The sequence below is a fragment of the Daldinia caldariorum genome (genome assembly GCF_022478825.1).
Source record: "Daldinia caldariorum strain CBS 122874 unplaced genomic scaffold F4812scaffold_27, whole genome shotgun sequence".
Lineage (NCBI taxonomy): Eukaryota > Fungi > Ascomycota > Sordariomycetes > Xylariales > Hypoxylaceae > Daldinia > Daldinia caldariorum.
Genome location: NW_025953063.1, coordinates 331 through 24,127, shown reverse-complemented (window position 1 = coordinate 24,127; position 23,797 = coordinate 331). Strand labels below are relative to the sequence as shown.

Below are 23,797 nucleotides of genomic sequence, written 5' to 3'. Positions count from 1 at the left end.
ACCCGAGTTAGTTGCTTAACTGCCTAGACACACACAGCCCCGAAGCCAGCGCATTCACTTGCGGGTCTGTCAACTCGTCAACCATGACATTGGTAGGATTTTAGTGTGAAAAGGATAAAGAATGCTTATATACGCTGACAACGAAATATGGTAGTCAATGCTAATGCTAAACCCAGCGACTCTAGCTCTCAATGCAGATTTGTCCAAATCCAGTATATGCTCGTTTTGTGTGATATGTACAGTTCCGAGGTATATACTTGAGGAATGCCCTGAAGCCCCATAACTGTCCAGATAGATACGGTACGACCGCTACCTACCTAAGGTATAATGATATATGCTATCGCAAATGTTCAAGCCCGAAGCCTCCCTTTGCAGCTGAGTTTAACCCGATGGTTATCTGAAGTCAACCGCAATGCCGAAGGATATCATGGACGAATAACTCCCAACCAGTGATTCGATAATGGAAAATGAGAAAAGATAAAACAAAACGATGAAAAAAATGATGAAAATCACGGAATCCTGCAAGCTATACAGCGTGTTGAGACCTGATTTGATTTGGGCTTAGCTTGATTCGACTTGCACAAATCCTCCCCCCCCCCCCCCTTTTTTTTTTTTTTTTTTCATATTTGACCGAGTTAAATATGAATTTCGATATAGCCAAATAGGCCTCATACGATGGACGTGAAGTGAATGCAGTTCCGCACCTAAGTTTACGCCTCGGTGATAGTTCGTCCGTAAGGAACACCACCGCGCTCGTAGACAGCCATGACATTGCCGTCTCCCCGCATGAACGTACCGGGCCAGTAGGAGCTCTCCTCGGAGAGGCGGAAGGACTGGGTGGTCCACTTGAGCTGGCCGCCGCTGAGGGGCGCGGAGAAGATCATCTTGATGTCGGCCTTGTTGGCCCAGTCCAGCTGGTCGGCGGGGATGTCCTCGTCCGTCATGAACGCCACGGCGAGGTTGTTCTTGACGGCCACGATCTGCGGCGCCCCCGCGTTGTGCCCCTGCGGCCGGTAGATGGTGCTGCGGCTGCCCCACGTGTTGCCGTCGTCGTACGAGAGCACGGTCGCGACGTGGAAGTTGGCGCCCTCCTTCACCTCGAACACCATGACCAGCGCGTCCTTGCCATTGTCCTTCACCGCCACGATCCCTTGCATGCCGTCGCGGAAGCCGTCGGCCGACCCGTGCAGGTTCAGGTTCTGCGGCTGCGACCACGTGGCGCCGCCGTCGTGCGAGATCGTGCGGAAGGTCTCCTGGTTGTTCCGGCCCAGCTCGCCGGAGTACGTCAGCTGGATGCCGCCGTCCTTCCCGATGCGGAGGAAGGGCTCCCACAGCCCGTTGAAGCCGGTCGCGTCGGCGGGGTTCTGCGCGGCTTGGGCGAGGAACGCCCATGTGCGGCCGCCGTCGACGCTCTTGCAGACGGTGATGCGGAAGTAGGTCAGGGCGCCGTCGGCGTTCTTGTCGTGGTTGCGGAACGCGGCGAGGATGGTGCCGGACGGGAGCTGGAGGAGGAATCCGTTGTCGAGGTCTCCGGGGCCCTGAGCGATGGTGCCGATCTCGTTGAAGGTCGCGCCGTTGTCGTCGCTCCGGGTGACCCTCAGAGTGCGGAGGCCATTCTTGGTGTAAGACGAGACCGCGAGGATGCCGCCATCCGCGAGCCTGGTGAGACGAGGGTATGTCCCGCCAGGGGCCAGCTTGACCTCCTTGTCGCTAAGGGTGAAGCTAGCTCCGATCTCTCCAAATTTCACAGTGTTGTCTCGGTAGGTGAGGTTAAGCTTGTTCCTGATCGACCTCCATCTGAAGGCCTCCCTTAGCTCACCCCCGGGTCCTATTTCCCTTGCTACATGAAGGGGATGAGCGGGCTTAACAGGTCTTGCTAAACCAAGGGAGATGAAGTTAAGGCAGTGAAGAAAAATGAAGAGGAGTGACATGTTGGCTGCTCGAGCCATGGTGGGCAGAGTAGGAAGTAGGAAGTAATACGGACTTAGAAGATTGTCGTTGCCGTTGCCGTTGCCGTTTTTGTCGTTGTTGTTCTGAGATACCTATAAAGAGAATTGATCGGTGGGAGAAAGCATCCTCTTATAGAATTACCATAACAAAGACGTGCTCGTCAGTAGGGTAGTATAAGTGAATAGTAAGTTTTGGCCAAACTTGGCTTAGGCTTGGCCTACGATGGACTCTTACACACGTGCCTTAACGACTGTACCTCCCTTACACCTCACGAAGCACAGCATCTGATGGCAGGTGAATGATGATAATTTCAGGAAGGTGTATTGACGGATCTCTTGACCTAAGCGTAGGGCTTACCTGCAGGAACTCCGGGGTAATCATGGGCTTTTGGGTCCCATCGTATAAATGTCTGCCACGAATATGGCGGACGCATCTGATTGGTGTGTTATCCGGTAAGGGGCGCCAAGGAGGTAGCAGGTGCATCAGCATCATGGTATAGGAAACTACCTAGGTAGGTAGGTATAAGTGGCATAAGTTTAACGCCGGCCTATTGTCTGGCCGAGGGTTTTGGTGTAACCTGTAGTGATCTATAATACGTATATGATATGAGATTTATGATGCTTCTTGTAGAGTTTAACCCGGATCCGGTTAGATATTTGGTTCGGTTTATGTGGTTGATGCTTCTTTTCTGGCCTGATCCGGTGAGTTTGCTCGAAGGATAATGGGTCGAGCTAAGACATGTGTTTCTTATTTCGAGCTTTGCATTGCATAGGTTTGCTTCTGGCCTTACTCCAGAGTGCCAGTCAGAGTAACTCAACATAGCTAGTCTGATCTCGAGTAGAATTATCAGGGAAATTGTTAAGCAGGTAGCTTCACAGTACTTCACTATACCCCTTAAGGAATGAGATCTAAAGGATCCGAAACATTTGACATTTGACCAAAGGGTTTGACCTGGCTCGTCAAGATTAACATAAACAAGGTATATTAAATAAACTTATTTCAAATCTATCGAGGCTATCTGGTGGTTAGTTAGCACCGATAATTCCCCATAATCCCCACCGGCCGGCCGGTCTTAGTGGCGCTGCTGACGTTAGACACTAAGAGAACAAACGGTGAGAAGAATTGTTGTATTCGTCGTACATACCTAGTACTTTGTCAGTTGCACAGCATGCGGGAACAGAGGAACAGCGGGGGAGGAACGCGGGCAATAATGGAGTCTCGTAAGTTATTTCTACCTAACCTAGGTACTCAGGTACATAGTACTTGACGAACTTAAAACGGGCATTGGGTTCCAATTCTTACCTAAGGTATAATACGTTTTCTGGAAAGATTCTTTATTTAGACCATTCTTATATTAGCGAGTTGGGCAACTTCTATTATTTGTACTGTGACTTCGCTTATATTTAGAGAATGCTCGGACTTTGTGGGCCATCCAAATACTTGGACCTATCATAAAAATAAAACTTACAAAGACAAAAAGACAAATAATAATAAGTGCATATACATACCTAATACAATAACATAAAGCCACGCATAGTAAGTACATAGTACGTACTATTATGGTACATGTAGGTATATATGTTTTCTCCCACTACCCATGCGACCCGCCAGGCTGGATCTTCTTCAAAACAAGCGAAATTCGGGGTCACGGGGCGAACCGAGCTTTGTACCTAACAATACGCCAATGCTACACAACTTTTTCACCTTGTATAATGTAAATTGTATTTCAACAATAGTCTATATGCTATCCGATACTATTTCTTTATCATCATATCACAATCGCACCGCATTTACGTCGTCCTACTACAACAACAATAAAATATAAGCCGGTCATGCCGGGCGAAATCGGTATGCCGGAGCAGTGCAACTATTCTTGTGTTGAACCATGATAGCCCTGCTTAATAGACGCCGGTAGTCTGGATCCCGCATCTAAGTCCTGCAGGTCACATACTTCATTGGGCTTCTTTTGTTTCCTTCCTTTTTTTTTTCTTTTTCCCCTTTTTTCCTTTTTTTCTTTAGCAATCCCGGAACATCCAAGATGACATGCATTCAACATCTCTAGCCAAGTCAGTCATCCATTGAGCTTTCGCTAGTTCTTATTTGCTATCGGTCATGAGATATGCAAAGTCGCGTGGCAACCCCGCGTTGGGGTATGTAATCCGCGAAGCCACCGAAGAGCCTTGTCAGATTCTTATTGCTAGTTTGGACGTGAATAACACGCTTACTTTCCCCTACCCCAAAATCCACTCTTTAGTCAACGTTTCATATTAGCGTTGCGGCTAGTTCGACAAAGACCTCGGAGAGCTTGCGGTTATTCGGTTATCTGCGGTGTGGCTACTAATGTTTAGTTTGGAGAGCTGGTCCTATCACGAACTTGGTAAGGCTGTGGGTTACTACTATAGGATCCTGCAGTCAGTTAGACTACCGGTTACAGCTAACTTGTTACGCATTAGGTAGTCGATGGAAGGCTACGCTTTCTTCTGGGAATGGTCATTTCCTGTTTGCATTGTCCGAATTTCCCTCAGCATAAGGTCAGAAGAGCCAAGTGGTGTAACATAATGCAGGTCACCAAGCTGTCACATATTTTCAAAAGCCCCGGAGAAAAACGGAGGATGTTAAGGCGGTGAAACATTGAGTATAGCGAAGAGTTACGAGACGTGGCAAACTAGCAAATATTAGGTAGGTGAGGTGGAAGTTGAGGAGTATTCAGGGAGAAGGGAATGTGAAATGGCGCCATTCCCGAGGAGTGACTGCTAGGTGAGGTGCTTTAGCGTTTCGTAATATCAAGAAGTTGATTTGAAAGAGGTTCAATAGTCTGTTGCAAGCAAAATTATTCAAGGGCGCTTATCCTTTTCTTCGGCCCGTTCCCGTCTAAAGGTTGCAACCATAGAGAAAATATGATGGATGAGAAACAAAATAGGACTATGATATAGGCCAAGATTTGCTGGCGCATACGTTATCCATCAAAATTTGACGTTTGAATTCTTACTACCAGAGTAACATCAACTCAAAAGCCATCGCAAGACAAGTCAAGATGCCCGAGGATGAAGCCGACTTCGCCAGGACAAGGAATATATGCCTTAGGCTAGGTATGGAAAGTTTGTAGGCAGTCATTTTGGTCACATGAGATTCATTACAAAGAAATTATCTAGCAATTACCTAGCGTGCTCCTTTGGGAGATCGTCCTGATGACTTCCATGGTACCTTACTTATCTTCACAGGATCAGGGGGACTTACCTAAAATTACATGGTCTTTTTCCCCACATGGATATACGGAAGTCTAAGATGGTAGGATGGGGTATGCGAGCTTATTAGGTGGGTCTTCGTCCGATCTTTACGTCACTAAGCAGTCTTTGTAAGTTATATATAGAGCTGCCGTATAGCCTCATTACGGCAGGTACTTAGGGAGTCTAGGCAGGCTGAATAGCCAACGAGGGCCAACGAGGGCCGACTTTGAGGATAATTATGTAAAATGGCCCGCGCTCTAAAGTCACCATAAGAATAAGACGGCGCTATTAAATTTTATCAACAAAAACGACGTCGTAATTGCCAACTAGCAATTACGCCTTATATACACTACATGACAAATTTCATGTATTAGTCGAAAACTCTAAGTTACTACCCAACCTACCGTTTTATTTTCGAAATGAGTGGCCGATGAAGGATTATTTAAGCAGTAGCATTCGGCCGCTTTTCCAGGTCACAAACTAGTCACTTGGCTTATGACTCAAAAAATCTGTAATATGCGAGGATTATTATTTTGATATTCAAGGTATAATTGATGATTAGGCCCTGCCTACCAAGGGCAATATTTCATCCTGTTGTTGTAATGTGAGATATTGTAACATCAGCAGCTCGTCCAAAGGTTAAGACGTCTTTTTCGATTTGACCTGACTGTAATTACCATCATTAGCGCCTATCCAAACTGGCTTTGACGATAACAGTATGCCTCTGGGATGTTTGGGTTGGCACTCTAGCAAAACTTGAAGACGCGGCTGTTTGCAAAATATCGAGGTCATTGGAGTCGATAGTATAATGCGATTAATTAGAAATTCATGTATTATGATTATCTACTTGTCAATATTCTATTTCTTCGTATGTCAACATATTTGTTCTTTATGATAAGAGGCAAGTTTCGCATCTCGACGGTCCAATCAGCGTCAACTCCATAGGTCAACTTTATTTTCTTTCATCAGGATAGTGTGCATATATTGTTCAATTGCCCACTGTGCAGTTCCACATGCACAGTGCATTGGCAACCTAAGTGTCCATGTGCATCATTAAGTTGAGTAAATCATGTACGTGGTTCTTTCCTTTAGGTACAGGTAGGTGCTGGGTAATAGGCACCTAAGGAAAGTGCACCTGCAACTTTGGAACAAAACACTTCCAATTTTTTAACCATAGGTAGCAGCCTGTTACGTACAAATATGTGGGGCCTGGTAGCAAACCATGTGCAACAATCGCGCTGTTACAACTCAAAGTCTTTATCACGCCTTGTCCACCTTCCTTTCAGCTTCTATCATAAATACAAGGAAAATTCCACCTCGGGACTGACACTTGCTTCGTCCTACATCTTTTTTTCCTCCAGCACAATTGTCAAGATTCACCTAAAACGCGATATAACTTACTTGACTTGCCTCTTCACGTCGTCGCCTTCCACTACAAGATCTGAATCTTCGATTGAGGGATCGTCTCATTTGTCTTGTTTTTGCAAAACCTCTTGCGCTATGGAGGTTATCTCTCCGCTAGCGACCGATTATTATTCGGCACAGCCGCCTTCCCTCATCGAGTTTCATGATGTTGATGATACACAGAACGACGAGACAATTTATTACGAACCTCTGAACTACATCTATAAGGCTGAAGATGTTCAGCTGTACAACGAGGGCGGACATCACCCTGTACACCTTGACGCTATACTCAATAATCGCTACAAAGTCGTCCACAAGCTCGGCAACGGCGGCTTTGGACTCGTCTGGCTCTGTCGCGACACCTTCCTACACAAGTGGAGAGCAGTCAAGATACTGACTGCTAACCAGTCGGCTAAAGGTACCGAGAAAATGATAACCAAGAACCTATCCCAGCGCTGCACCACGGCTAAGTTAGAGAGAAATCATATCCTACTACCCTCGGATCAATTTTGGCTCGTGGGTCCTAATGGTCGCCATCTTTGTTTCGTGATGCCAGTTCTAGGCTGGACCGTTTCAGACTGGCGTCTGCTGCAGAAGAATGACCAAGAGCAGACTCATATTGACGCAAGAAACATATGTCGACAGATTATCGAGTCTGCGCATTTCCTCCATAAGTGCGGAATATGTCACGGGGACTTCAGACCAGGAAACATCCTCATGAAATTAGGAGGTATCGATGATCTAAGCCAAGATCAACTCCTAAAGCTTATGGGAGAACCGGTGTGCCTCAAAGTTGAAACACTATCTGGTCAGCCTGGAGCACCTAGAGCTCCCAACTATTGCGTGGCACCTGCAGACGAATCCTGGTCCCGGTCTTTATCAACTAAGTCAATTGCAGTCATCGACTTTGGAGAATCTTTTTTTATACACTCCCCACCTAGAACAACAGGTATTCCGGATTCATATGCTGCCCCTGAAGTCCTTCTCGAAGGTTTCGGGGACTTAGGAACCCATAGCGACGTTTGGGCATTGGCATGCACCTTGTTCGAAGTCTGGACAAATTCGCCATTAGTTGGGGGGCAGTGTGGAGGAATCTCCGATAGCCTTGGAGAAATGGAGTACTTCTTAGGGCCCTTGCCCTCGCGGTACCGAACGTCGTATGATACGATGCATTGCAGTATCCCATCAGAATCCCTATCCTACAGCGGGGCCCCTGAAGCTCAACTGAGCACAGGAGACTTTACACCTAAAGGCCAGCTGCAAATTGATGCCCCTGAGAATGACTACTACGAAGAAGAACGGGCGGAGATAAGGGAAAGGTCAGGTTATCAGGATATATTTGAGGCAGTACTCGGACAGGAGCATACGCTCTATCGAAACGCGCATACACCTAAGGAAACAGAGCTTATCAAATATCGATATGCTAAGGAGGATGTGCTAGGCTTAGCAGACCTTTTGCGGAGAATGTTAAAGTATGACCCGAAAGATCGTATCGGCATGGATGCAGTTATGTCACATCATTGGGCGAGAAAAGTGAGCAAGGGTATTGGAGGTGGGAAATCAAGGCCTACAGATGAGAGGATGCCAATTGCCCTTGTGGCCACTGCTGTTACATTGCTTCTAGTTTATAAGCTTGGCAAGGGGGCAATGATATAGGGATCAGGAGCCAGCATATTCAGATTCACTGTTGAGGGAACAGTTACTTAATATTCTAGGGGTCTCATAATAGAATGGAGGATTATGCCCTAAACTAAGCTTCATCGTGAATAACTTGATAAAAGTCTTCTTAATATTAACTACCAAAATCTTAACACTTACAATAGCAATGCAATGAACACTAGAATTACGTAGATGAAAAGTGACTATATCTGATAACGATGTCACTTAGGTGCCTACCTACCTCTTCCGGCATAACAAAAAGCACTCGAAATATGCACCGAGGGCTTTACCTAGCTAGAACTCGGGACTGATTATTGCTAGGACTTGGCCTCAAGCACCTTACAACTTCAACTAGTACCCTATTGCCCTTATGGCAACTGAGAAAGCACTGACTGGATGGTAATTGAATCCAAATGGCATACAATATATTACGGGTTGTCCGAGAACTTGTCGTGACTTTCAAGTACCGCCCCCCTGGTAGGTATTGATGTTACGGCAACCAGCTGTTAGTTATCAACATTGCGAATTATTCCTATAAGAAAATTTTCAACGGGTTGCCAGTGACGCATTCAACTCATACGTTAGGTACCTCCTACGTTCCCTAAGTACTTAAGTACTTCCCACTGTGCGTTAGGTAACTATTGTAAACATTCTGCCTTACGCTTTGCTTGAGGAAATGTTTGTGAAATACGGACTTTCGCTCAAAGGTCGGTTGTCAGGTTACAACTGCTCACAGTGCGGTACAATAGTCGCTGTAACTAGGGAAACAAAGATTTGAAAAGGCGTTATCAAAGAGTTCCGCCATAACGCTTTTGTTATTATTTCACGCCATTGTAATAACAAATACTTTAAACACATCGCCAGACCTCTGTGTTTAATGGGATAAACATACATGCCACTTCGTTGCAGTTACAAATTATACAAACAGCAAATATGTCTTTCCCTCCATCCAAAGAATTTCAGGCAATTCCCTGGGAAAAAGGAATGCGACTCGGCCCTGGCAGACGCTTTCCAGATACCTTTTTGGACAGGCTCGGTGAAATAAAAGTAAAGACGGGCTCTGGTACTGTGGAAGACCCTTTGGTAAGTTGCCAATTCTAGAGAACACGCAATTAGACATACTTGTAATTGACATATATTTCAGGTCCTTTGGCCTCTCCCGGGTCCCTGGACAAGCAGAGGCCATAGGCAATCCGTAATCATGGACATAGTCAAGCAGACAACATCCGATTGTGGTCTAAGTCATGCATGGATCGCGTAAGTCAATTATACTATTACCCATACCAACAAATACTAATTACATGTATAGGTCTGATATTCACCCTACATGTACTACCGGATGGAAGGACGGCAAACGCCAGATTGATAAGGATGATTATCATGTCACTGTGCGGATGGGATCCAACAGCAGAACTTGTAATATTCATGGGCACATCTACCTCATTTGTGAAGGAAATGATATGCGAAGAAACATTGTTCGCGCCATGAAGACATCCGAACGAGGCATTGTGGGCGGCACAAGCCCTCAACTATTGGTTTGGGGCCCTTACGATCCAAGTTGGCCCAGAGCGAAGACCCCATTGCCGGAGCCGCCATACAAGGTCAAAAAGGATTCAATTCTGGAATTCCAGAACAAAGCCAGAGCTGAGGCTGCCGCCGCCGCGAACGCATCAAACAGGAAGCGTTAACTACCTATACAGGAATCCAGTCTCTTATTATCCACGGACGACCCCCTAAGATACCCTATGGCATATCTCACTTCACCGACACCTTGTTGGATCGAGTTACAACGAAGCAGTATTCCAGAATCAATTTCGATCCAAGGATGAATACTCAAACTTCGGTTTTTAGGTTGTGCAATATTCAGTTTATTACCCAGAGACTTGCTGATATCTGTGAGTACCCCCCCTCCCCCCTCCTCTACCCAGTCCATTTACGACGGAGGTTCCCCGGGGAAGGTTGTGTGTGTATTAGGGGTTGATGTTTGTGATGGTTGCTCGCGTGTCCACCTCTTTAAAAGTGCCTAAGCATCACTACACTGACTACCCTTGATATGATTGGTTGTTTGATGTTTAGGCTTGCTGAACCTACGGGATACTTAAACGACGAATATGGCCTATATCACGGCATACCTCCCTTTCCAAATCCAAGTGGATTAACATGATTTTTGCGTAGTAAGTTTCCCAATCCTACCACTCATCACTGATAATATACTGGAATCGACCCCCAAACTAGCGTCGATTGAATATAACAAAACAGACAACGAACCGGAGCAAAATAGAGGAACACGGTTTGATATCAAGTGATTTATGTTATGGTAGTGATATGTTTTTTTTTTCTACAACAACATTTACTCCCCCCATCCTTTGCTAATCTACCTATTATTCAAATTAAACGTATTTCCATGAGTCAGGTAGAGTGAGGTACGTTTATGCCCCCCTTTCCTTTGTCTTTCTCAGCATCTCCATCCTCGGGGATCCCATTATCTTCAGCTCGCTTGAAAAAGCCCTTTTCATCGGCGTCGAGAATAGCAGTCCAGAGGATTTCGGCCATCATGTGATACCCCTTATCCAGCGGGTGGGTACCGTCGGGTGATAGGTCGACAGGCTGCGGTCGACCCTGAAGCCCGTGGCAGCAATGCATCTCGGCCAGCACGACGGGTTTCTCTTCGTGTTGGAGGGCCGACGCGGCGTCCCTTATCTGAGAGTTGGCATCCAGAACGCAGGATTCGATGTTGGGGGCGTTGTTTACTAAGAGGGTCGACATGACCACGGTAGCGTTGGGAGATGCCCCTAGTAAGTAATCGACGATGTCTTTCGTGCGCACGCCGAGGTTATTCATGTCCCAGTTCTGGAGGCAGTCGTTCGACCCGACATGTACGACGAAAAGATTCGGGAGGGTTTCGGGAACGACGTGCGTAGCGTGCTCGTGGATCTGGTCGATGCGGTTTCCGCCGTATGCTTCCAGCTCGTTGTCCTTGAAGTCCCCTACCCGTTGGGACCCGACTAGGTTGATAGGATTACCCGATGAGACGAACGTATCGCGGATGAACTTTCGAAAACCAACATCTCCCGTTGAAAGATAGCCTCGTGTAATCGAAGCGCCCAGGAACATGACTCGGAAAGGCATGCCACCAGCTATCGCTGACGAGGGCTGGTCATGGTTGGGTACCGGGTTGTCGTAGCAGTGGCACTGTAAGCCAGGTCGCGCAATGCGATGGGAGTTTAGAGCTAGGTAGGTTTGCAGTTAGATCATCTTCCTTGCTAAGATCTAAAGGGATGCCTTAAGTATACTTACGCGCGAATTCACTTGCCTGTGCCAAGGACAAGCATACGGCAAGAAATTGCCCCCATGGTTTGGAAAGCATCGTCGGATAATTCTGATGCCGTCCGCCAAATGCCACTTGTACGGGCTTTGCCTTTGCCGTTTTGCTAGAGCCTTGGATCTACGGAGAGGTTTTGGAGGTTGGCCAAAAGCTTGGAGGCGAGCCTTAGTTACTCTGTAGGTTGCAAAAAAAAAAAATTGAAGATAGGTACCTCTTATAATTGGCAACCCATTTTCGTTGCAATTTCTGATTCAATATTAACTCCATCACATCATTCGGCGAGACTGCCCATTCAATAAAATCCTAGCTAGTGCAAGACACCGTTATTGACATAGAGTTGCTCAGTCATTCTGATTAGGTGTGACTTCCACACTAAAAATCTAGTAGTTAATGGTTTTGAACGGTTGGGACAAAGTACATAGCTTTGGCATATCGAAGAGATCGTGAAGTGTTGCCAGGGGCACGAGATGTAGAGAATCTACAATATGATAGCGTAAAGATCCTAGAATCCAAAATATGACTTGCCGATGCAACAAAATTGTTATTCAGGGTATCTCGACGATGTCTAGTCCTTCTCGCTCCTTACTTCCAAAGTCTCAACAGTAGCCTCCTCATCGTTAGATAACTTGGCACTGTCGCCATGAAACACCTTAACATCCCCAAAAATCTCGTCAATCTCTTCTAGCGATTTCCCTGAAAAGCGTCGATTAGTAGTCAAATTTCACCTTAGCGTCCAGGCCTATGTTGGGTACCTTTTGTCTCAGGATATGCGAACGCAAATACCACAGCGCAGAGAGCGTTCGTAAGGATAAAAAGTATCTATCGATGTATTAGTAAAAGCGACAACTTTCTAAGGAACGGAGGTGGGAGTACATAGTATTTCCATCCAACCGCCGCGAGTGCGATTGGCGAGCACTGCGTGATAACTAGACTAATAGAGTAGTGGATAACTTGAACCAAAGCGTTTGCCTTTGCTCGAAGCTCCGTAGTGAAAACCTCGGGACTGAAAGAAGGTTTTCGAACGTTAGCACGAATCAGGAACTAAACCATTATTTTTAAGGATAAGACTGACGGAATGATCCAAGTCATTGGGCCAAGAAGAGCTGAATAGTTTGCCGAAACAGCAAAGATGCAAGCAATGAGACCCCTTTGCGCCAAAGTATTCGTGGGTAAGCCGGGACGCGCCGGGTAGACTGCGGCTAGGATGGTGATTATCATGTAGCAAACGGAGAGGAGAGCAGAGCTGGTTATCAATATCTTTTTCCGGCCAATTCGGTCGACGAAAAAGAGAGATGCAAGGCAAGCCACGGGCGCGACAGTTCCATAAAGACCACTTACGAGAAGCTGCTCGTTCTGATCAAACTGAAGAGTCGCATAAATGGCTGTTTGATAATATTGGACGAAAGATATGCCTGAGAGCATGGCAGCTGCCCATACGAATGATCCGACGAAAAGACGCTTTCGAAACGCCGGTGTCTTCAAAAGGTCAGTCCAAGCCAGACGACCTTGAGCCTTTCTCTCCTCTTCGATATTTACTTGGATGATGGTGAACTCGGTGTCAATCCACGTATCGTTGGACCCGTCGTGGTGGTAGTTGCGGAAAGACCTCTTTGCTTCTTCGTGACGACCCTTCAAGCACAACCATCTTGGAGATTCGCTGATGAATAAAACTCCGACGCCGAGTATAACGGCCGGAATGCCTTGAATAGCAAAGCCCAATCTCCATTGATTTGGATTGTTCCATTTGCCTTCGCCCACTCCCGTCCATAATGCGACGAAAAATCCCCAAGCGACCACTTCGTTACTGTTAGCATAACGACGCGTGCTTCTGGGAATCCTATGTCTTACTCATCTGATTGGCTGCCGTGATCTTCGCGCGTTCGTGTGTCTGCCAATGACCAGGTTAGTGCACCCCTAAGACATTCCCTGTGATATACAATAAGGAGCTGGATACCTTTGCAATCTCAGCACCAAAAACGGGGGCTACGCCAGTAACTGTTCCAACGGCGAAACCGACTAATAGGCGTCCCATAATAACTATACGTATACTCGAATATTAGCGTTATTCCGTGTTTATTTCAGTCTTATTTACTCACGCATAGCCACGTGAGCAGCGCCGGCCATGAGCGCCGAGCCGATCGCACCCCAAAGACATCCGAACGCTATGGCCTTCCGTCGACCAAACCTGTCACTGGTGATACCAACCGAAGCACTACCGAGCCATGCTGTAGAGAATATCAATATTAGATATTAAAAAAAAAAAAAAAGACAGACGCCAATATGAATTACCTCCAGCTTGGTAAACTGAGACGATTGCTCCACGAGTAGCAGCATCAGGTTGGCCAAAGTAAACTAGGAAGGATTTCAACGCCAGACTCGGCGTAATGATCCCCGAGTCGCTTAGGCTCTGTTAGCACTGGGTGGAGCAGGCTTTATCGCAAACAAAAACTCAGAATACTTACTAGCCATAGAGAAATCCGCCGATTCCAAGGAATAAGGAGGTTAAGAAGGGCTTACTCAGTAACGTCTGATTCTTCATGGTTGCTACAGAACAAGATACCTGTCCAAAGTAGGGAATATCGAAGGTGCATCGAGGCCCTTCGGTCAGACCAGAGGACGCGCATGGGGTTAAGTATCGCCGCATTGACTCAACAAGAGGGCGTCTAGGCTTTGAGGAAATCCGGGGTTAGTATCCGACTGCTTGGTTCATGGTATACGGGGATGGGGTCCGCCAAGGGCCCGGGGACGCGGGGTATACTAATCAAGCTGTGCTCTAGAGCACAAACTATTCACAACATTACAGCCCCTATCGTGGTACAGGTCGCAAGCTTTGAGCCTCTAATCTAACTAGCTGTCTCTCGTTTTCAGCTGCCTTGTGACTCCTTCGTATTGTCTATCACACTGGCCATATTACTAACCCAAATCGAGTTCCTGTTAGCGAGGGCCTGGGTCTCCGTCTATGCGCTACTCCGCAAAACACACGGGCGTCAAATTTGGGGGTGGGAAATATCCACATGGGCTTCCCCGCCAAGGGTCGGCAGTTTGGATAGAGGCACCTGGATTGTCGGTCACCGTTACCCCCATTGTTGGTATTTCCTGCGAGGGGTAATACCTTCTTGTAGATCAACCAACCAACTCCGTTCTTCTTATGTCGAAGGGGCCGCACGTTAGAAGAGTGTCGCGGTTAGTTCGTGAGTGCCCAATGCCAAAATGTTCGCAGCAATTCTTGCTAGCATAGGCTTCGCTGTGTCGCTTTCTTATCTAAGCTTGATATTCCCGAGGGTAAGCAGCTTATTACCGGAAATTTCAAGGGGCCGCGCAAGTTTGGCTGACAGAAGTTCGAATGTTAGTTGCTGCAAGAATGGAAGATCTACGCACATCGCAAAGAGCTGCCGCCAGGGCCTCAGGTTATCAAATCTGGTCTTCGAAAACCATGGCTGTGGTTTCGGGAACTGAACAAAGAATATGGCGATGTGGTCTACCTCCAGATGGGGCCTACGCCGACCGTAATTCTGGGTTCGGCTCAGGCGGCATGGGACCTTTTGGAGAAACGAGGAGCCAAGTACTCGTCCCGACCTCGCTTCATTATGGGCGGTGAACTCCTGTCGGGGGGGATGCGAGGCCTCATGGCGCCGTATGGATCTTTCTGGCGGCGATGGCGAAAGCTGCTGCATAGCGGATTTATGAACCGTCAAAGTTTAACTTATCGTCCTATTCAGAGCTTAGAGTCTAAAATACTTATGCACGACTTACTCCATTCCCCTGGGGCGTTTCGAAAACACTTCGAGCGTTACGCGGCTTCGGTTATTGTTACGGTTACATACGGGCGTAGGGTTGAAGATGTTGATACCGATATTGTTGTTCGACGCAATGGCGAGTCGATGGACCGTCTGACACAAGTGAAGTGAGTAGATCCTCAGCCCATTACCTGGTGTCGTCACTCACCCTTCGATCTATAGTATTCCCGGTAAGTATAAAGTTGAGCGATATCCGGCTCTCAAATACATACCCAGCATCTTCGCGCCGTGGAAGGCCGAGGTCCTGAAGCAAAGACAGAAGGATATCCAACTATACACGGAACTCATGGACGAAGTAAAAGAGAGGAATGCGAAGGGAACCTTGCCCACATGTTTTGCCAAACACCTGCTGGAAGAACAAGAGAACCTCGGAATGTCAGATCTGGAGCTTGCGTATACTGCAGGCTCTCCATTTGGTGCAGGAGTAGAGACAGTAAGTTCGCCATCTTCCTTTCAGACCATGAATGGGTCCCATGCTCATATCATATGGTTTAGTCTGCTGGTTCACTTGCCAGCTTTCTCCTGGCCTGTGTGAAGTTTGGTCCTCAGTTCATCCCTAGAGCACAGGAGGAACTCGACAAGGTAGTTGGAAATGACAGGCTCCCCACGTTCGAAGACTTGCTCCAGTTACCATATGTTAGGGCAGTTGCTTCAGAGACGCTTCGATGGAGACCAGTAGCTGTGCTAGGGGGTACCCCTCATGCTAGTACCGCTGACGATGTGTATAAGGGGATGTTCATCCCCAAAGGGAGTACAATTATCGCACCCTTGTGGAGCAGTAAGTGTGCCGAAGATGATATCACATCTGATCACATCAATGCTAAACCAAGTTCCTTAGTTCACTTAAATGAGTCCGATTTCCCCGAGCCAAACGAATTTCGACCAGAACGCTTCATGGAAACGCGTGGCTATCCCGGCACGCTTGGTCACAGTGCATTCGGTTGGGGAAGACGAATCTGCCCCGGGATGCACTTAGGGTCTGCGTCCGTGGAACTCAACATTGCGCGAATACTATGGGCTTTCAAAGTCGGTCCCGCAAAAGATGCAAGCGGTAACGACATTGATGTGGACATGTAAGTGACTCCTTTTTTGCATTGCTTCCGTCACCTATTCACAACCATCTAGATTCGCCTATTCAGACGGCTTTAACTCGAGCCCGCTGCCATTTCCATGCTCCATACAACCACGGTCCCAGAAGCATGCAAGTGTTATCGAGCAAGAGTTCCAAAGTGCCACAGAGTCCCTGGAAACATATACTCCGGTTGGCAACAAAATATCTTGACGAGGCGTGGGTCATCATCCATATCCGCTCATACCGTGGAAGGAGCATATTAGAAGATATAAACATAATTGGCTAAAGTAACATTATCCTTAGGCCAGACGAGACGTATCTCATCAGCATGGTTTTCAATGAGTGGAGAGGCATAGGTAGATGAAATTTCAAACCCTAAGATTGTGGAGTAAGTAGACCAATCGAAATTCGTGCTCGCATTTCTAGGTAGACTTAATAGAGTATAATAAGAGTCAGTTTCTCACTCTCTTCATACCGTATAATGACAAGCTTACTATATGGTCACCTAACGTATCCAAAGTTAGTTCCGCGCGAGGATAGGTAATAGGCTTCCGATATTTATAGAGTTGTCATAACGATAGAAACCTCACAAGTTGTAGTTAGGGACTATAGAAAATATTATGATCGGTAATAACCGACACACTCAGCTTCAAGCATATTCGTCTTACCCAAACACATAATGATATGAGCTTGTATAGATGTTTCTTAAGTGTAAAGGACATGTTGAGTAAGATTATAGTCGTTCCCGGACCTGAGGTTAGGTACCTGTCCGGATAATCGGCGAGCAGAGGTTTGTAAAAATACCTATTTTTTGAGAGCAAAGCTGCTGAAGTGATGGGGCGCGTCTTGTGGCTCATTGAACGATCTATCATTTAGTACCAGCTAACTCGAAAGCTGGCAATTGGTTATCTGCTTGCATGGAGTCGCAGATGAGAATGTGACCTCCGGGCTCCATTTGGGTAAGCATGAATTTCCGCATGATATCACCTAATTCAGAAACTAATAATGGAGTTAAGCTGTTGAAAGAACTTAGCTTACCCGCTATAGGTGCAGTATATTGATATATAAAACAAAGTCCTAGAGAAACTGGTAGTTATTTGTGATTTGCTTCTGAGGTCAGGTAGTTGGAAATATATAGGAGCAACATCTGCCTGGTAGGTGCCTACTTTTTCTTGATCCTATTAAAATGAGCTTAGTTTTAGTAGGGCTTTAGAATGCCAAAAGAAAATAAATTCCCAACGGCGATGTGACTGACCCCCATCTCTTAACAGCGTTAGCTGGGAGCGGGAGGGCCGCCCACTGCCAAGCTGCTCCATTCCAGAACGAGACGCGATTGCTCTTTTACTGGGACGACCCGAGGTTTTCACCAGTTTGATGTAGCATTTTTGGGCTTGTCCGGCTTCTTTACCCTTGCTCGAACCAAAACTCAGCTCAGCTTCGCCAGATTTGGACATGACGATAACTTCTCGCTGACACCACAACACACACAGCAGAGAAATTCGACAAATCATATTCTAACAGATGCCTTCTAGAAATTCTATATCATATCTTACGTAAGATTTGATCGGCAATATGATCAGGGGTTCCACAACCTCAACTTCACTCGTCCATGACCCCTGAGGGTTTTGGGGGGGTTCCCTCATATGTTTTTTTCTTTTTTCGGTTTTCTTTTTTTCGGTTTTTCTTTCGAAGCCCCCTCCGACGCTCGATGATGTTCTGAAATTGTCTTACCCTCTCAAATCTTTTTCCACAGTTTGGAATACATCGAGGGCATATCGCCTTGAAGTTACGGCGTATCAGCAAACACCTTCTACCCCTCCACTACTCTAGGCACCTTATATACCAACCAAGAGTAGGGCTTGGACTTCGGCGGGCCGGTTTCCATTCCAATTCGAGATATACTTCGCTCATTGCTGGCGACAGCAATCGGTTCTGTTCCTCTGGGTGGGAGCAACGCATACAATATGCGCTTCATTACGAACTTGCTGATTATTGCGTGCGCTGCCCCACCTACATTAGCACTGGATGACTCTCGTCCCAATGAAAGTAAGAAATATTTTCATTATATCCGTCTTGCGGAGTAGCATCCGGGCTTCTTGGCTTGCATAGGTCAGGTAGAGGTTTGCATATAACGTACAATCACTGCTCTCTCACTACGTATCCGTGGACTTATATAATGTCCTGGTCCAAACTACCTAGGTGTTAGTTACCTAGGTATCTGTTAATTAACACGACTTGGAATAGATGTCATCCTTGCAGACTGCACTGGGTCGCAGAACTCAAGTCAGCTATCATCTGAAGTCGCATACTTCAGAAACTCCCCGAATGAATCGCCCGGCGGCATCGCGCCTGTAACTGACGGGCAGCACCGCGATTGGGCGGACAACACCACATCGGCATACTTTACCGACACTGGGACGACCTTCAAAGCTGTATTAGGAAAGCGTGGTAACGCGGGCGACTACGCGGGGGTAGGAAACAACGGCTACGGTAACTTCTCGTGTTGGCAAATGGACTCGCCGTACTTGTACAGTCACGATGATAAGAATTGCTTCGTGGCATATGAGTGTAATCACCTGAGTGAGTTTTTCCCCTTCTGATTTGAGATACATTCGGATATTGAAGACACCTTATGTCTCTATAAGTATCACCATAGTTATGGTTCAGCTTGCAGGTTGCGGTTAATGTGTTGATACAACATGGTCTAAAATATTACTACTCATTTTATGCCATGCTAAGAGGTATCTAACTGACACTGATAATTAGCATCGCCCGTGCCTATCCCGTCAGCCTCACCTCCCGCAGCTACTATGTCATCGTCGTCTACAGCGACCCCCATACCCGAATCGGGTCTATCAGTGGGTGCCATAGTGGGTATCAGTATCGGATCAGCCGCCGGAGCGATACTTATTACAGCCGTAGCTGCTTTCTTAATATACCGACGTTGGCGTTTAAAGAAGCAAGGCCAAGCCGCCACCAATCCCCAAGATCCGAGACTGGAAACTGGAGGGCCGGGAACACCAAAAGGGCCACCCCTGGTGAACACGATATGGCAAGGTCCAGGGGTGAGGGAATTAGAAGCACCACAAGTTTATCACGAGTTACATCACGTCGATCGGCCTGTCGAGATCCAAAGTACTCTTATAAGGAGCGAGCTAGACGGGTCTACTTCCAGAGGAGAGCTTCATTCTCACGACTTACCGCCTCGATACGAATTCGGAAATCCGATATCACCTGGAGCTTACGGGAACCAGAAAGGCCCTATTTACCACGACAATCGTGTTGAAGGATAGAATGAATTCCAATGGGATGCCGATATATTTCCTAGAAGTTAGTCAAGATACCATCACTTAAGGGAGTGAGTTATTGAATGTATATAGAAACAGCGAATTTACGAAGAATAAATCGAAAAATACTCTCCAACATACCCCCAAGGCCCGTAGGTGTACCACGACATTGACATATTGGCAACACATAACGCTTTTAAATATGCAGAAATTCTATAATCTCGGTAATCATACTTTTAGTTATCGTGCGACCCTTTATTTAACCTTTACCTGATTTTGTTGATCGTGGCATATGCATGTTGCATATGGTCAGTGATATAAGATCAGGTACCGGTGATGCAAGCCACTAGAAAGAGGGTGATGAAGGTTGCGCTTAACTGGTATCTCTATTTTCCCAGGTGGAGTTAAACTCGGAATCTCTCTCTTCAATAGAGTGATTTGGCAATGTGTTGAGGATAATGTTCTAACTAACATTGAATACCTAGTAAAAAAGTCAATACGGTTTATGCATAACAGGTACCTAGATAGAGATAAAAGTGTATTAATATTGAATGGTAAATATTAACTCTGACGTCAGCGAATTTGGGGAGGCAAGAATATTATTCAGACCCCTCGACCCCACCCCCACTAGAAGCCCCGAAAGCCTCTTTCTTAGGTAGGTACCTAACCTAATGTACCGAAGTACATTAAGGTTCCCCCTTATTCCCGGACTAACAAATATTAGGTACCTCTAGGAGGTAGGTATTGTTCATATTTTGGATTTGTACTTGTGAAAGGGCGAAAATTTGTTAGTTCCACTATATAGGTAACCCCATTAGAAGGCCCCACGACCTCACTGTACGTACTTTTTACGCCTCCCCCCTGCCCCCACCACAAAAGATTCCTTCTGCTGTTCAAATCTCCTAAGCAGTTAGTTACAAAGACTACGCAGGACACATCTTCTTTTTTTTTATCAAAAATTCCTTCTTTTTCCCCCTCCCCCTCGATCAAGAAAAAATCAGAGGAATAAGGAACCCGTACTTATTTGGGTACTTATTTTTCATTTATTTACTTGGTCACATTCGCTTGTGATCGAGACCGATAATTTTTACGTCGGTATCGAAAAAGAAAAAAAAAAAATCTAAATAGAAGAAAAATAATCCTAAGCGGGGTAAATTTCTTCGGTCGCTTCACTTATCGTCATCTCTATCATCTTCATCATCATCCCGGGTTTACACCAGCATCAGCATCAGCATCAGCATCTCCTTACGGTTCGGCGATAGATAAAAAACAAATACTATTTCAAAAAAATGGTTTCCGCATCAAAGGAGAAGAGACTCGCCAAGAAGGCAGCCGACGGCAAAGGTGAGAAGAAGACTCTCGTCTCTCGATCCAAGGCTGGCTCCAAGGCTGCATCCAAAAACACCAGCGCTGCTGGTTCCGTCGCTGGCGATGACCCCCCTAACCCAGATGACGTTCCCGCGACCGACGATGCGAAGATGGAAACGGTCAAGGCCCTTTCCGACCAAAAGGATAAACATGGTCTCTCCGATCGTATCACCACCGGTGTCTTAGCATCCATACCCACCAGTAAGGACGTCAAGATCATCAGCGCCAGCTTAACCTTCCACGGTCGTGTGCTCCTCAACGAAACCAACCTTGAGTTATCATTCGGCCGTCGGTATGGATTGCTGGGTGAGAACGGCTGCGGAAAGAGTACCCTTCTTAAGGCCATCGCCGCGCGAGAATACCCCGTCCCCGAACATGTCGACATCTACCTCCTTAACGAGGGTGCGCCGCCCTCTGACTTGGGTGCCCTAGAATGGGTCCTCAAGGAGGCTGAGAAGGAGATGGACCGTCTCGACAGACTGGCCGAACAGCTACTTGAGGATGAAGGTCCCGACAGCCCTGTGCTGATGGATATTTACGAGGTATGCACTCAACTCAACTCGCTCACTCGCTCCCCTTTGCATGTACAGTACAATTCGATTCATCCTTACTAACTGGCGTAAAATAGCACATGGACAAGATGGACCCTTCCACATTCGCTACCCGAGCCTCCCTTATCCTCACGGGTCTTGGTTTCAACAAGGAAACTATTCACAAGAAGACGAAGGACATGTCTGGTGGTTGGCGTATGCGTGTTGCCCTCGGCAAAGCACTCTTCGTCAAGCCCAGCTTACTGCTCCTCGACGACCCGACCGCGCATTTGGATCTCGAAGCTTGCGTGTGGCTCGAAGAATATCTGAAGAAGTGGGAACGCACGCTAGTTTTGGTTTCCCACTCGCAGGATTTCCTGAACGGAGTGTGTACCAACATGATCGATATGAGAAAGCAGCAGCTCATGTACTACGGTGGTAACTTCGACTCTTATGTCAAGACCCGCAAGGAACAAGAGACCAACCAGATGACGGCCTACAAGAAACAGCAGGAGGAAATCAAGCATATCAAGGAGTTCATCGCCAGCGCAGGTACCTACGCCAACTTGGTACGACAGGCCAAGTCTCGACAGAAGATTCTCGACAAGATGATTGCGGATGGTCTTATCGAGGAAGTCAAGGAGGAGAGGGAATTCAAATTCAGATTCACTGATGTCGATAAACTACCCCCTCCCGTCTTGTCGTTCGACGACGTGACCTTCTCATACTCGGGCGAGGCAAAGGACGACCTATACCGCAACATTGATCTCGGGTTCGACATGGACTCCCGAACAGCCCTCGTCGGCCCCAACGGTGTGGGAAAAAGTACGCTGCTACGTCTAATGACTGGAAAGCTCTCCCCCACCTCCGGATCCGTCCGTCGCCACACACATTTGAAGCTCGGCTTGTACTCTCAGCACAGCGCTGAGCAACTGGATCTAACCAAGAGCGCCCTAGACTTCGTCCGTGACAAGTACCGCGAGAAGTCTCAAGACTACCAGTACTGGCGACAAACCCTTGGTAGATACGGAGTCTCCGGCCCCGTACAAACTGCGCTGATGGGCACGCTATCGGAAGGTCAGAAGAGCCGAATCGTCTTCGCTCTACTTGCTATTGATTCGCCAAACATGCTTCTCCTCGACGAACCTACGAACGGTCTAGATATCCCTACCATCGACGCTTTAGCAGATGCCATTGATGCCTATAGCGGTGGTGTCATCGTCGTCTCTCACGACTTCAGGTAAGAATTGCCCTCTGAATACAATCAATACATGTGAACTGTTACTAACGCGTATAATAGATTGCTTGACAAGATCGCTAAGCAAATTTTGGTGTGCGAGAACCGAACAATCAAGCCGTGGGATGGCACGATAGGAGAGTACAAGAACTACCTGCGCAAGAAGATGTTGGCTGCCGGTGCAGTTTAAAGCCTGCCATTTTCTACGATTCACATTTAGCCGGGGTTGATTACGCGAATACGCCCTCAGTTCGCGAGTCTTGATTTGTACTACAAGGGTGGTACGGGAAAAAGGGGTGCGCATACGTACGTACATACATGAGGACGCGGCTCAGAGGTCTATAGATTGGGCAACGAGGCATAGAGCCGTAGCCTTGAAGTAAAACAAAAGCTTTTACTTGTTTTTTCTATTTTCTAAAAAGGGGGGCTTTGATAAACTGCGGAAAGCCGGCACGGATGCACGCCGCGATTTCGCACGTAGGAATAGACTAGATGAATTTAAAAACGAATTCTACCTTATATAACCTAGGTACTTGTATAATATGACTTGAGATTGATTATACAGATGTGATGCTGTGCTGTATGTACTTTTTGCATGTGCTTATAGGTAGGGAGATAGCCATATAGAAACAATTGGGTATGATTATGACCTCTGCTATTAGGTTTAGTATAATACCTAGGCATAATAAAGAGCAATTCTTTTCTCCGACTAAGAGACTATCATATAAGTAAAACGTCGTCTTCTATAGGCTTTAGGCTTATTGATTCTTTCTTGCCTTTTAATATGAAGTAGAGGTAAGTACCAGGCAGGTATTAAACGAAACGACCTAGAGGTTACCATCTTAAGGGTTGGCTTTGACAAAATGCCCCTGGGTTTATAATTTAAGCTAACTAGATCTCAAGTCCTCTGTGCGTGGCTCACCTACTTGGGATACCAGGAC

General features: G+C 46.7%; 8 protein-coding genes across 8 annotated transcripts; 5 read left to right on the top strand and 3 right to left on the bottom strand.

Annotated features, from left to right (window-relative positions):
- Positions 1 to 469: 469 nt before the first annotated feature.
- F4812DRAFT_446666 (glycoside hydrolase family 93 protein) lies at positions 470 to 1,960 on the bottom strand. The gene has a single exon (XM_047935664.1). It carries the CDS (start codon positions 1,947 to 1,949, stop codon positions 711 to 713), a length of 1,239 nt encoding a protein of 412 aa, XP_047785674.1. The 5' UTR covers positions 1,950 to 1,960; the 3' UTR covers positions 470 to 710.
- A 4,717-nt stretch (positions 1,961 to 6,677) lies between these two features.
- Positions 6,678 to 8,237, top strand: F4812DRAFT_463694 (kinase-like protein; the record flags this gene model as incomplete). Its single annotated transcript, XM_047938249.1, has 1 exon — positions 6,678 to 8,237. The coding sequence occupies one exon, from the start codon at positions 6,678 to 6,680 to the stop codon at positions 8,235 to 8,237; it is 1,560 nt and encodes a 519-aa protein (XP_047785673.1).
- A 904-nt stretch (positions 8,238 to 9,141) lies between these two features.
- F4812DRAFT_468688 (uncharacterized protein) lies at positions 9,142 to 9,928 on the top strand (the record flags this gene model as incomplete). The annotated part of the gene is made up of 3 exons (XM_047938810.1): positions 9,142 to 9,323; positions 9,385 to 9,497; positions 9,550 to 9,928. Exons 1-3 carry the CDS (start codon positions 9,174 to 9,176, stop codon positions 9,926 to 9,928), a joined length of 642 nt encoding a protein of 213 aa, XP_047785672.1. The 5' UTR covers positions 9,142 to 9,173.
- Positions 9,929 to 10,604: 676 nt separating this feature from the next.
- F4812DRAFT_446660 (carbohydrate esterase family 3 protein) lies at positions 10,605 to 11,539 on the bottom strand. Its single transcript, XM_047935663.1, has one exon. It carries the CDS (start codon positions 11,367 to 11,369, stop codon positions 10,650 to 10,652), a length of 720 nt encoding a protein of 239 aa, XP_047785671.1. The 5' UTR covers positions 11,370 to 11,539; the 3' UTR covers positions 10,605 to 10,649.
- A 10-nt stretch (positions 11,540 to 11,549) lies between these two features.
- On the bottom strand, positions 11,550 to 14,366 carry F4812DRAFT_244435 (general substrate transporter). The gene is made up of 10 exons (XM_047930669.1): positions 14,028 to 14,366; positions 13,855 to 13,964; positions 13,662 to 13,790; positions 13,520 to 13,602; positions 13,414 to 13,453; positions 12,638 to 13,361; positions 12,439 to 12,568; positions 12,318 to 12,384; positions 11,777 to 12,258; positions 11,550 to 11,716 (listed from the first exon to the last, which is right to left on the bottom strand). The coding sequence occupies exons 1-9, from the start codon at positions 14,207 to 14,209 to the stop codon at positions 12,131 to 12,133; spliced, it is 1,593 nt and encodes a 530-aa protein (XP_047785670.1). The 5' UTR covers positions 14,210 to 14,366; the 3' UTR covers positions 11,550 to 11,716; positions 11,777 to 12,130.
- Positions 14,367 to 14,504: 138 nt separating this feature from the next.
- Positions 14,505 to 16,813, top strand: F4812DRAFT_244460 (cytochrome P450). Its single transcript, XM_047930670.1, has 6 exons — positions 14,505 to 14,847; positions 14,916 to 15,469; positions 15,525 to 15,795; positions 15,858 to 16,140; positions 16,201 to 16,435; positions 16,488 to 16,813. The coding sequence occupies exons 1-6, from the start codon at positions 14,776 to 14,778 to the stop codon at positions 16,642 to 16,644; spliced, it is 1,572 nt and encodes a 523-aa protein (XP_047785669.1). The 5' UTR covers positions 14,505 to 14,775; the 3' UTR covers positions 16,645 to 16,813.
- A 939-nt stretch (positions 16,814 to 17,752) lies between these two features.
- On the top strand, positions 17,753 to 20,316 carry F4812DRAFT_446631 (uncharacterized protein). Its single transcript, XM_047935662.1, has 4 exons — positions 17,753 to 18,480; positions 18,679 to 19,014; positions 19,201 to 19,764; positions 19,815 to 20,316. Exons 1-3 carry the CDS (start codon positions 18,399 to 18,401, stop codon positions 19,725 to 19,727), a joined length of 945 nt encoding a protein of 314 aa, XP_047785668.1. The 5' UTR covers positions 17,753 to 18,398; the 3' UTR covers positions 19,728 to 19,764; positions 19,815 to 20,316.
- Positions 20,317 to 20,504: 188 nt separating this feature from the next.
- F4812DRAFT_446629 (P-loop containing nucleoside triphosphate hydrolase protein) lies at positions 20,505 to 23,420 on the top strand. Its single transcript, XM_047935661.1, has 3 exons — positions 20,505 to 21,631; positions 21,718 to 22,859; positions 22,920 to 23,420. The coding sequence occupies exons 1-3, from the start codon at positions 21,011 to 21,013 to the stop codon at positions 23,044 to 23,046; spliced, it is 1,890 nt and encodes a 629-aa protein (XP_047785667.1). The 5' UTR covers positions 20,505 to 21,010; the 3' UTR covers positions 23,047 to 23,420.
- Positions 23,421 to 23,797: the final 377 nt, after the last annotated feature.

Coding starts and splice junctions, on each gene's coding strand:
- F4812DRAFT_446666 (XM_047935664.1), bottom strand. CDS start 1,949: ATGGCTCGAGCAGCCAACATGTCACTCCTCTTCATTTTTCTTCACTGC.
- F4812DRAFT_446660 (XM_047935663.1), bottom strand. CDS start 11,369: ATGCCTTTCCGAGTCATGTTCCTGGGCGCTTCGATTACACGAGGCTAT.
- F4812DRAFT_244435 (XM_047930669.1), bottom strand. CDS start 14,209: ATGCGGCGATACTTAACCCCATGCGCGTCCTCTGGTCTGACCGAAGGG. Junction 13,791..13,854: donor CTCAGTTTACCAAGCTGGAG/GTAATTCATATT, acceptor TATTCTCTACAG/CATGGCTCGGTAGTGCTTCG. Junction 12,569..12,637: donor CCAATGACTTGGATCATTCC/GTCAGTCTTATC, acceptor ACCTTCTTTCAG/TCCCGAGGTTTTCACTACGG.
- F4812DRAFT_244460 (XM_047930670.1), top strand. CDS start 14,776: ATGTTCGCAGCAATTCTTGCTAGCATAGGCTTCGCTGTGTCGCTTTCT. Junction 15,796..15,857: donor TTGGTGCAGGAGTAGAGACA/GTAAGTTCGCCA, acceptor CATATGGTTTAG/TCTGCTGGTTCACTTGCCAG. Junction 16,436..16,487: donor AACGACATTGATGTGGACAT/GTAAGTGACTCC, acceptor ACAACCATCTAG/ATTCGCCTATTCAGACGGCT.
- F4812DRAFT_446631 (XM_047935662.1), top strand. CDS start 18,399: ATGCGCTTCATTACGAACTTGCTGATTATTGCGTGCGCTGCCCCACCT. Junction 18,481..18,678: donor TGACTCTCGTCCCAATGAAA/GTAAGAAATATT, acceptor GACTTGGAATAG/ATGTCATCCTTGCAGACTGC. Junction 19,015..19,200: donor ATATGAGTGTAATCACCTGA/GTGAGTTTTTCC, acceptor ACTGATAATTAG/CATCGCCCGTGCCTATCCCG.
- F4812DRAFT_446629 (XM_047935661.1), top strand. CDS start 21,011: ATGGTTTCCGCATCAAAGGAGAAGAGACTCGCCAAGAAGGCAGCCGAC. Junction 21,632..21,717: donor TGCTGATGGATATTTACGAG/GTATGCACTCAA, acceptor GGCGTAAAATAG/CACATGGACAAGATGGACCC. Junction 22,860..22,919: donor GTCGTCTCTCACGACTTCAG/GTAAGAATTGCC, acceptor CGCGTATAATAG/ATTGCTTGACAAGATCGCTA.